An 11,697-nucleotide genomic window follows, 5' to 3' on the forward strand; every position below is an offset into this window, starting at 1 on the left:
CATTGTCTGTGTATGCTGTGGATACATTGTGTACTCTATGGCTATATTGTCTATGTATGCTGTGTATACATTACCTATGTCTGGAATTGTATCTATTTCATCCGGCTTTAGTAGTCAGATTTTTGTTGAAAGATATCGCTTTCAGAGGGAGATTTTTACTGTCCAAGAATTCTAAACTAAAATACTTTTAATCCAATCTTGACAGGTCTTATTTGCCATTCAGTTGCTTGATAAAGCTTGGTATCAATGACTTTTTTTTACCATAGAGTACAGAGTGCAGCTGCAACACACTTGCAAAAACTTTTTAAAGGGGATTTTTCACCACTTCCATCAACTCCAACTCTTTGCATTTTTCAATCGGTGGCGCTCCCCTGATTTCAGAACAGTTGGATTTTTTTCTGTAGCCCCCACTGTTCCCGAACAATCATTTCTGTAATTTTCTGCACAATTGTGCTCTCAGCGTTCAGGTGGGCGGAGCCGATGGCCAGGGATCCGCCCACCTTAATTGTGCTGAAACTAACAGTAATGATTGCTCGAGGACGGTGCAGGCTAGAGGAAAAACTCCAACTGCACCGGAATCAGTGGAGCGCCACCTATTGAATGATGCTAAGAGGTTGAGGGGGTTGAAAAGTCCCCTTTAAAGTGCTTAATACTGTGCTTGTACAACTTATATGCAACTTAATGTTGCACAGCCAAAGAAACTCTGCAATTTGTCTGTAACTTGCACCTTGGAGCCTTCTGGTTTTTTTGGCTTTGTAGCATTTGCAACACCCTTTAGACTTTTACATTGAAGCTTCTGCTAGCAAAGTTCCCTGCAACTTGCAATCTGCGCCGAAAATGTAGCAAGTGGGGAGATTGTGTGACTTGTTTGTTACCGCACGGCCACATTCGCAGTCATTGGTTGCATTGTTGCACCGTCTCCTTGCACTCTTGGTGCTGCAATTCCTAAATCTCTGGCGACTTGGTCCCTAAGCAGTGAGGCCGCAGAGTAACCGCTCACGAAAAGTGGCCCTGTAGCCCTGGTTTTAATGCCGCCATGTCTGCCCTGGTGCATTGCAGTTGCTGGCTTCCTATTGCACAGGTAGGTTCTGTGCAGGCGGCTCCTCTGGGGCTCCGGCCGTCCCTCCTGGGCTCTGTAGTCCATGTACCCGCCTGTGTAGCAGTTAGATGCTTAAGCGCCCTCATTGAGTCCTCTTGTTGAGCAGCGGCGTCTGTTCAGACTACGGCTTCATTAATTACCCCACGTCAGCGGCCGCTCACATCATCCCAACCTCAGCAAGTGAAAAGCACAAAGCTATCAAAGCCGAGCTTCAAAGATCACCAGAGCCGTCTCTGGGGTAATTTCTGATCCCTGCTTCCCTACCACTTCAAAGACGAGCGTAGAACTTGTCTGGGGGAGGGGGGGCCGCCCCGGCAGGGAGGGGGCGGAATCTGATTTCTATAATAGGGGCTGGCACCGTCCCCGTTTGATATGAGATGCAAGGAAGGTTGCGATTCGTTTATCGACTTTGAAATCATTCGGACGACCTTCAGAAAATGGCATCCTGTCCCGCAATGCTAGTAAATACGAGGAGGGTGCGGGGTCCGAGCGGCTGGGGAGGCGGGCGAGAGCTTAGCTATGGGAGGGGGAACTTGACTTAAAATTTAGATTGGAAATAATTATTGGAAATTCTGCAAAATCCAACCGTGGTGGGAACATCGCTGTATTGTCTGAGGTATCGCCCTATGGGGAGCAGCGTGGGCCCAGACAGCGGGCGGGTGGGGGAGATACTGGGGAGCAAAGGGTCAAAAACTATTACAGCCATAGGTCAGTGCAAGTTACATATAGAATGTGGGAAACCGTAGAGCAGTATATACTATAGAGAGAGATAGAGATTAGCATCTAGGGAACTATATACATATATCATATACAGTATTTATAGCATCTGCAGGGGTCCAGTATATACTGTATATATAGCATATGGCAGCCATAGGTCAGTATATACAGTACACATCACATCTACAGAGCCATTGAGCAGTATATACTGTGTATATAGCATCTGGATAGCAGTGGGGCAGTAGATACTGTATATATAACATTTACAGAACCATTGGTCAGTATATACTGTATATATAGCATCTGGGCATCAGTGGGGCACTGTATACTGCAGCAGGGTGCCTGGTGTTAGGTAGTGGGCCTGTTGCTGATCTCTGCCATCCTCCATAGTCAGACCGGGCTCACAGGCCAAGGACATCCCGGGGTCCAGCACTTTGTATGAGATGAGGAGCCGCAGCCCTGTCCTTATTGATCTTCAGCCCGGTCTTAATAATTCATGTACTCGTTGAATATGTAAATCCCCACGGCCTGGCGTCGGCGCTTAATTACACTTTACAGAAGTCCGGCAGTGCCCCCATGCCAGTATGGTGGGTTAGTGGAAGTGCAGCTGTGAGGGTCTGAGGCTGCATTATACCGTTATCATATAACAGTCACCGACCTCTCACTCCTTTTTTCTTTTCTTTTTCAGCTGGACATCTGGTCGAAGTCTAACTATCAAGTCTTCCAGAAGGTAAGAGCAGCAGATATTTCTTTCTATCAAAAGCAGCGCCACACCCATGTGCAGGCCAGAGGTGGTATTGCAACTCAGCCCATTAATTTCAATGAGACTGCACTACTAGACACAACCTGTGGACAGGGTTGGCGCTGTTCCTGGAAGAAAGCGGCCATGTTTTCATATTCACAGATAATCCCTTAAAATACGCTGGAATTCGTTTCATCTGTCTGATAGTACAGTGTCGATTACCAGTGCAAAACTATCAGATTCACTCTCTTCTCCCGCTTGGAGATTTGGGAGGCCTCTACCCCAGCGGCCGTCCCCCTGGTAGAGAGAAATGAATTCGCCCTGCGTCTTTATTCCCCAATATTCGCTGCCTCAGCAGATCTGCCTTATTAGGTTTGTTTATGAAGGGCCGGCCGCGCCGGAGGGGTCGGGAGCAGCGCGTTCCACAATACGCCGCGCTGAGGATCATTTTACTTGTAAACTGCCCAGGCTGGCATCAAAATCATTCACAACAGGGGTAAAAGCTCAGCCGCCGCCCCTCCCCCGCCCCTTAAGATGCCGTCTGAAGTCTGGAGATTCTTGTACCTTTGATGAAATAATTTTTAGCTTGAACTTCCGAGGCCTTAAGCTTACCAGACACATCTCACAGGGCTGCCCCCCATCCCCACCGAAAAACGAAACCATCAGAGTCAAATTTGGGTAACGGCCAACATGACTCCGACAGGAATAATCACCCAGCTTTTCTGGCATCCAGAAATCTCCTGTTATGTTATCTTTTAAGATGTGCACCCTCTAAACTAGAGTCAGTTTGGCGCTGGCTGAACTGGGGAGTGAAGTCTACGGAATCTGCCTGTTCTTCAGCCTTACCCCCCATGTGATGGAATAGACGTTCCTGAGCAGTCCCCAAAATAGTTATTAGTGGCAGTAACACTAATAGAACAATAGCATAGTGAGGAACAGAGCCAAGGGTCAGAGACTGGACCGTAGTCAGGAACAGAGCCAAGGGTCAGAGACCGGACCATAGTCAGGAACAGAGCCAAGGGTCAGAGACCGGACCATAGTCAGGAACAGAGCCGAGGGTCAGAGACTGGACCATAGTCAGGAACCGAGCCGAGGGTCAGAGACTGGACCATAGTCAGGAACAGAGCCAAGGGTCAGAGACTGGACCGTAGTCAGGAACAGAGGCAAGGGTCAGAGACTGGACCATAGTCAGGAACAGAGCCAAGGGTCAGAGACTGGACCGTAGTCAGGAACAGAGCCAAGGGTCAGAGACTGGACCGTAGTCAGGAACAGAGCCAAGGGTCAGAGACTGGACCGTAGTCAGGAACAGAGCCAAGGGTCAGAGACTGGACCATAGTCAGGAACAGAGCCAAGGGTCAGAGACTGGACCGTAGTCAGGAACAGAGGCAAGGGTCAGAGACTGGACCGTAGTCAGGAACAGAGCCAAGGGTCAGAGTCAGGAGAGAGGTCAGGAACCGAGACAAGGGTCAGAGTCAGGAGAGAGGTCAGGAACAGAGCCAAGGGTCAGAATCAGCGGAGGGGTCAGGAACAGAGCCAAAGGTCAGAGTCAGGAACAGAGCGAAGGGTCAGAATCAGGAGAGAGGTCAGGAACCGAGACAAGGGTCTAAGTCAGGAGAGAGGCCAGGAACCGAGCCAAGGGTCAGAGACTGGACCATATTCAGGAACAGAGCAATGGGTCAGAGACAGGAGAGAGGTCAGGAACAGAGCCAAGGGTCAGAATCAGGAGAGAGGCCAGGAACCGAGACAAAGGTCAGAATCAGGAGAGAGGTCAGAGTCAGGAGAGAGGCTAGGAACTGAGCCAAGGGTCAGAGACTGGACCATAGTCAGGAGCAGAGCAATGGGTCAGAGTCAGGAGAGAGGTCAGGAACAGAGCCAAGGGTCAGAGTCAGGAGAGAGGCCAGGAATAGAGATGAGTGAGTACTGTTCGGATCAGCCGATCCGAACAGCACGCTCGCATAGAAATGAATGGACGTAGCCGGCACGCGGGGGGTTAAGCAGCCGGCCGGCATCAAAGCGGAAGTACCAGGTGCTTCCATTCATTTCTATGGAGCGTGCTGTTCGGATCGGCTGATCCGAACAGTACTTGCTCATCTCTAGCCAGGAACCAAGACAAGGGTCAGAGTCAGGAGAGAGGTAAGGAGCAGAGAAAAGGGTCAGTGTCAGGAGAGAGGTCAGGTTGAGACCGGAGCATAGTTGGGAACAGAGCCAGAGGGTCTTAGGGACATGGGGTCACTGAGCTCTCCTATAAATAGTCTGCAGGGCCTGACTTCTTCTTTGGGGCAGGTCAGCCTCCATCAGGCAGACAGAGCAGACAGGAGCCATTGCTGCAGAGACCGGCAGGAGCTCAGATCTGTATTCTTTATATATTTCTAGACTGGGACCTTCTGGTTACGTTTAAGTTTTAGTCGCATTGTGTGAATTACCCCTTAAGCCGGTGGAGCCTTTGTCAGGCCCCTCGCACTGTAGAGCTGCACTGGGCGTCCCTATGACCTGGAGGGGACACGATGGTCACCGGAGATGATTGTTTTTAATCCTAACTAGTCGATCTGTCTTTAACCCCTTCATAGACTGAAGATTCTTTCAGGCCCACGTTGCAGCAGCTCGGTGATATGCGGACCCTACAAAGCCCCCTGTGTATAGCGGGTGTCACAGAGTACTTGTAATGAGTCTGGCGGTGTCACTTTCTGCCTTTGCCCTCTGAATCCGGAGACTTGAATACTAATTTACGGCACAAATTACTGAAACCCTCCGGGGCGATCATGAACCTGATCCTAGGGGCAGAGCCGCCCTCCACGCCTTCCCTTTGTGTCGTCCAAGTCTAAATCTGACTGGTATTGTCTGCCACAATAGACCGCGGATAAAAGGCGAGCCTGGTTCCCGGAGGGGGCACTGCCACAATGGAGGCTGAATGGGCCCCCCACCGACCACAGATAGGCTCCGGCCATGGTGGCATTTACACTCCTCCAGTAAATGGGCTGTTTAGAGCGTCCTGGCGGTCCGGCCGCTCTCGCTCCCCGATGTGTGCGGCCGCTCTTCAGACAGAACTCCAGGTAGCCAGCTCCGAGATGAATAGACGATGGTAAGTTAGTAGACACAGCGCCGCGCGGCATGCCGAGCTTCAGAAGAAACCAAACAAAAGCCAAAATGCCCATGAATGCCCCATCGGGAGGCCGGGCTGATTATAGCCGCCGCCATCGCGTCCAACGTTAACCGTTTCGCAGGTCGTTACTCCATTAAGTCTGCCGAAGCAATGTGCACACTGCAGATTTGTGGCAGGTAATCGGTCCCATTCTTCTGAATGTGCCTGGGTCTCTGCGAGCTCCATTCACCCTTATCCTGCCAGCCAGTCTAGAGGGCCTCGTACCCGCCAAAGTCAGAGCGCCCTTCGTCTTCATCTCTGACTACATATAGATGAATATATGTGCGGGACCTACTGCTCTGCGCATTCAGATCTTCCAGATTCACAAACAGAATGCCAGAGCTGCAGTATAGACTGACACACACAACTGGAGGAGTCACTAGGCAGTTGTGCTGATCTGTGCACCATTCGAGACACTGAAAGAGTAAATATCCACCATTTCCTGCAGGAAGTGCACCCCCAGCGGAGGCCGCCATCTTGGGTTCGTCCAGTCTGCATTAGTCGGGTCTTGCAGGTTCAGCCTCAGCCTTTCACAGAATAAACTTTTGATTAAAAATATCAAATCATTAGTCAAAGTTTTGGCGTCCTTGAAGGAATTTGCGAGTAAATAATTAGCGTGGACCTCGCAGACCTCTGCGGCCATTACCAGCCAGCCTGCCCCCTGCAGGTACCATCAGGCCACAGGCTGGACGCCCCCTCCCCGCTCCACACTGCAAAGATGCAGCAGAGACAATACGGCTAATGTATGAAAATATATTCCCGTCAATAGCGTGCAAGCCGGCTACAGAGCGGAGCATGAATGCATTCATGAGGCCGATAGATCCGGCTATTGATGATCCGGGCTCAAGGTGAGCGAGGGCGCAACTTCACGGTCATTCACCAAGCCGCCCGCCATCTGTCTTCCCAGAAGCCTTAATATGAGACTAATAGGGTCAGAATGTTACAAGCAAATTGTATTTATCAGTTCTCCTTTGTTGGGGGCGATCGATACCCTGCGCACCGCCGACATGAAGCCCAGCGCGTCACATGTTCATCATGTCCGGCCCGGCGTACGTTACCAGCTGTCAATAACTGGGCCGAGCGATCGCACCTGCTCCTAAATAGGTACACCTGTCATCTGACCAGCTTTTACTGCTTCTAGGAAAGCTGGGTGACTGTTAGAGTAGCCTCTCCCTAGTTTGTAGCGGGTTCTAGGAAAGCTGGGTGATGGCCAACATGGCCGCCATTACAGCCTCTCCTTAGTGATACTGCGTTTTTGGAAAAGCTGGGTGACCTCCTGTTTAACCGTTTTTATTGCTCCCAAGTGGGTCATATCACTTCTCCTTGGCTTTATCTCTTTTTGGGAAAGCTGGGTGACCACCAGCCATCTTCAGAATTGACCACTTCAAGTCTATGATATGTCAGATAAAGAGGCTCCAGGAATCTTACGCTCCAGGGTCATCCTCTTCAGTCAGGGTGTTAAGACGATTCTGGGAAAGCTGGGTGAAAATCTACATGATTACTAACACGGCTCTTATGTGGGTTGTCACTCAGCTTTCTTAAATTCCTGAATGTCGAATGTGTATAGTTAGACAAAGGTATATACCCTGCTTTAGTATCACTGCATATCTAAGCAGACGCGCTGTTCAGGACTCTAGGAAAGCTGGGTGACAAGCACTCAAGTAATAGAAATAAGATGGACTCTGTTCAAGTAATTCTATCGTCCCCGACCGCCATGATGGCTGCGCCCTGCTCTCTATTACCACATGAAGAGGAGCAGCTCAGAACTCATTGAGTTGACTTGGCGCAGGCAGCAGGATGACGTCGCGGCACTGCACTGTGTGAACTAGGCTCTGCATGGCCCAGACGTGAAGCAGTGAGCAGGTGGGTGAGGACACGGATACCACTGACTGCAACAGTCCGCCGCGAGTCTAGGACATGGATGTCCCGATCATGGCGCAGAGATTAGGGCAGCGCTGACACCTCCTGCGCCTATTGATCTTCTCGCTTCCGTCACTCCTGTCCCTGGCAGGTAACTTTCCGCCATTGCTCTTCCCTCCCCCCCATACATCTCAATGTTTCTCAGCTTTGTTTTTGTCTCCCCCGTTCATCATTGATCTCGCCGTGTTTTTCTTGCCGCTGTTTGCTCGGATAAAGGCTGTCTCGGCGATTGACAGCCCTGTTGCCTGCAGGCTCGCGTTTCACCAGATGTGTAGTTACACTTTTTAGATGTGTCAAATAATTTTCGGGAAGGTGGGAATTTGCAGTGGGGCGGCTGTCTGCGGCTGACTATTATCTCCTCTCCGGATCCAGACAAGAGTCACTACAAACTCCTGTCACCGCGCCGCGCTCTCCTCCGTCCGGGCGCCACAGGCCGCTCCGCATCAGTCTATAATTAATCCCAAAAAGAATTCCGTCAAACTATTCCAATCCCTTTCATTTATTCCTCCCTCCCCCCATGTGCCGTGCATCGGCTGTGACCCCAGGGAGTCCGGGCCCCCATGCCCCATTCTCAGGACTCTCTGCATTAGGCCAATACTGCCTCCAGGTTTTAGCTTTGGTGCACCCCCTGTAGTCTAAGTGAACCGATCCTAGATTTGGGTTTGTTCATTGGGTCTCTGGCTCTTGTGTCCCAGTATGGCCCCTTAATGCAAAGGAGACAGCGGATGGGTGGAGGGGACTAAAAAATTATTTCGCCGTTAGTATTTGCTTTGGGGCTCCCTCCCCTTTGCAACCTTTTGTACTACAAGTCCCAGAATGACCAGCCTGACTCAATGTGTTTTGTTCTTGTCTTATATTCCAGGTTACAGACCACGCCACAACAGCTCTGCTACATTACCAGCTGCCGCAGATGCCCGACGTGGTGGTGCGATCCTTTATGGTGAGTACGTGCCCAGAAGCCTCGCCACTTTATAACCAGGCGCGGCGGGTGCAGGGGAGAAGCTTTATCACGTCTTTTGCATTTGCAGAATGGACGATTCAGAGATTATTGATTTCCAGTGTTTTATCCTTCCCTTGTTCTGTTCTCCAATCTTCTTGTGTTAAACTTTCACCCAGGGGACCCCCGCCTGCCCCTCCGCCTCCCCCTCCTCCATCTCTACTATTACACCTGTAGCTACAGTGACACTTCCTCTAATCCGGATATCCTGGCAGGAATTAATCTGATAATCGGACACTTGTCAGGTCACCTCTATGGCAGGCTCATTTATAGTGCATGCATAGACCCCTGACCAGCCCCTAAAATGTCTTAAGACTCCAATAACTCACAACACTCAATACAGCGAAGTATATATCACCCCCATATACAGTATCCAGGTACTAGTGCAGCGTATCGGGCGTTAGACCGGCTCCGGACAGCACACACCCCTTGGCGGCCGGGGCTGGACTGCTGTGCTAGGGTTCGCTTTAGGGTCTGTCCCCTGACACCTGCGACCCACCTGAGAGCCTGGTCCAGGCCGTCCGGTGCAGGCAGCCATGTCTATTGATTTCAGTGGTCGCCATGTTGGACTGCAACCTTATGAATAGAGCCCTAATGTATATGGCCCAGGAGGGGTTCCTGCAGTCTAATGGCCTTCGCATTACCTACATATCACTCACTACTTATCTATACCCCCCACTCCGTGTTTCCAGATTTGGTCTGACAAGTGGAACATTCTGGAAACGCGGAGCCTGGCAGCACCGTCAGCAGCGGGTTACTCTGCGGCCGTTGCGATTGATCGGCTGTAGCTCCAGCTGAGATCCTTTTTCCGAAGAGTCTGACAGACGCTCAATATAAGTGCCGATATCCTGCACCCGTCTCCGGTCAGCTGAGGTGTAGATCTTACCCATATGCCCCCCGCCATGTAGTGACCGGAGACCAATCCTGGGAGTGATGGGCTGTCTACATTATATAAGAGCAGGGTGTACCCCAGAATTGGGCGGCCCACTCACAAGCTCTCGGCATAGTTCGACAATATTTTGCAAAAACTTCACATTAACCCTTCACGGTCTAGAGTCGGCCATGTATGAAGGATCTTGTCTTTTGTAGCAGCCGGAGCTTTGTCCTAGATCCTTCTCTTCCCTTTTATGACTCCATCGCGGGGCTGCCCCTTTAAGTGTTTGTTTTTTTGCAATGTCGGATATTGACGGTTTCTGCAGGAGCTCAGACAAATGTGCGTCCCGGGCCGCATCCCATCCCTCATTCTCTCCTCCGTATTGATTGAAGGAAGACATATTGAGTCTGTAACTATTTCGCCTCCCTCAGGTTTTTATTTACCCACCGATCGCACCGCTCTCATTTTCCCAAAACCTGTCAGGATTTTAGAGGGATGCGTTCCTCCTGGATACAAAGGGAGCCGGCCGCAGAATGTGGCGCCGATATCGTCTCATTCATCAGCGGGAAGACGTCTCGGACTCGCTGGTTACTGTGGGAACAGGCACCTAATGCCTGAGAAATACATCTAGTAAAATGTCATTTTCTGCTGAGCCCCCCCGTACCCCCTCCTATGGTGGACATGGCAGGGACAACATTGTGCAGCTCATCTGGGCCTGTGTAGGAAAGCTCCATTAATGGAGGACGCCCCTAGAGAAATAGCAGAACATGGCGTCCTTACCCAGCGAGGATATCACCCCACTGGTGTTCATAGAAGATAACGGCCTCACCATAATCATGTCAGGGCCCTTAGTGTAAGAACGTACCCCTATGTTTAATACAGGGCCGTTCCTCAGGGGCGGGGCAAAGGGGACGGGACCAACCAGGGGTCAGACTTGTAGAAGGCGGCCACTCCATCGACTTGTAGACACCCGTATTCTATCAATAGTGTGAATAAAGCCTTATCCTACTACATTTCACAGCCATACCAGTAGACCCCACGGCTGCTCACCATGTAGGCGGAGGGATTGTCAATGGCTGACGGGGCGACCACTTATATCAGTGGCGATCCCTTTAAGCCGGCTTTATTGATAAGATTTGGGCGGAGCGCCCCTTTAACATTTTTTCTCCCTCTATTTCACATTGCTGTATTAATATCTCTGTCTCTGAGCAGCGCAGAGTATTTCTGGTGCCCATGGCGGTCATACTGCCGGGTAAATAACGTTTCCTCGCCATATGGGATGCCGCTTTTAGGATCGCTGAGCCTTGGAGGAAAAAGAAAGAAAAAAAAAAATACAATTTCTGGCACTTTTTTCTTATTTTCTTTATTATATATCAGCTTTCTTGTGACCTTGTGAGATGTAGAAGCGGTGGCGTTATTTGCACACTTTGGCGGTTGTGAGATCAGCATGTCTGGCCTGGGCGCGAGCCAGAGCGCCTCATCCCGTCACCCAGAGCATTAAACATGACAGCTAGGATGACATTTTTGATTCCACTTCTTCTCCCCCCTCCTTCCCTTTGCAGACCTGGTTAAGAAGTTATATCAAGCTGTTCCAGGCTCCGTGCCAGCGCTGCGGAAAGTTCTTGCAGGACGGTCTGCCACCCACGTGGAGGGATTTCCGAACCTTAGAGGCCTTCCATGATACCTGCCGCCAGTAGGGGCCCACCTATGGCCTGGGGGGAGGGGGTGTTACTCCCATGCCCGCTTTCTGTACAGTTATTGGACTGCGATGAAGATATTTGCAGCTTTCGGGGGTCTCGGACCTTGCACGGAGGAGACCTTCATGTTCCAGCTCGCTCCTCGCCTCAGCCGCCATGGGGACATTTGGAAACTTCTCAGATCTTGGACTCGAGGGGCGTTAAGGATTTGGCAAGAACAAGAAGACGTGGACTGTTTGATCGTTGGCCCATAGTTGGCGTTGTACAAAAAATTTTGGATTTTCCATTAATATTTTTTTCAATTTTATTAAAAAAAAAAATATATATATATATAAATATTTGTGTTTAATGAAAAAAAGCGAGTTTTGTGATGTGAACTGACACCGATACTAAGCGAGGATCTTAACCCCTTTCTGCTCTGTGCCGCACTACTACGCCATACAGGAGTTTTCCGTATTACACATATGGGGTGTATGTATTGGGGTATATTGTATGGGGGGGAAGGGGGACTT

At 50.4% G+C, this 11,697-nt stretch overlaps 1 protein-coding gene across 1 annotated transcript in view; it reads left to right on the forward strand.

Annotated features, from left to right (window-relative positions):
- The window catches only part of MED27 (mediator complex subunit 27), a 119,082-nt gene extending 107,642 nt beyond the window's left edge, over nt 1–11,440 (forward strand). The window contains exons 6-8 of the mRNA XM_075260287.1: nt 2,505–2,546; nt 8,480–8,557; nt 11,051–11,440. Coding sequence (XP_075116388.1) covers nt 2,505–2,546; nt 8,480–8,557; nt 11,051–11,185 — 255 coding nt within the window. The 3' untranslated portion in view covers nt 11,186–11,440. The remainder of the gene's footprint in view (nt 1–2,504; nt 2,547–8,479; nt 8,558–11,050) is intronic.
- The last annotated feature ends 257 nt before the right edge of the window (nt 11,441–11,697 follow it).

The sequence above is a fragment of the Leptodactylus fuscus genome, chromosome 11 (genome assembly GCF_031893055.1).
Source record: "Leptodactylus fuscus isolate aLepFus1 chromosome 11, aLepFus1.hap2, whole genome shotgun sequence".
NCBI lineage: Eukaryota > Metazoa > Chordata > Amphibia > Anura > Leptodactylidae > Leptodactylus > Leptodactylus fuscus.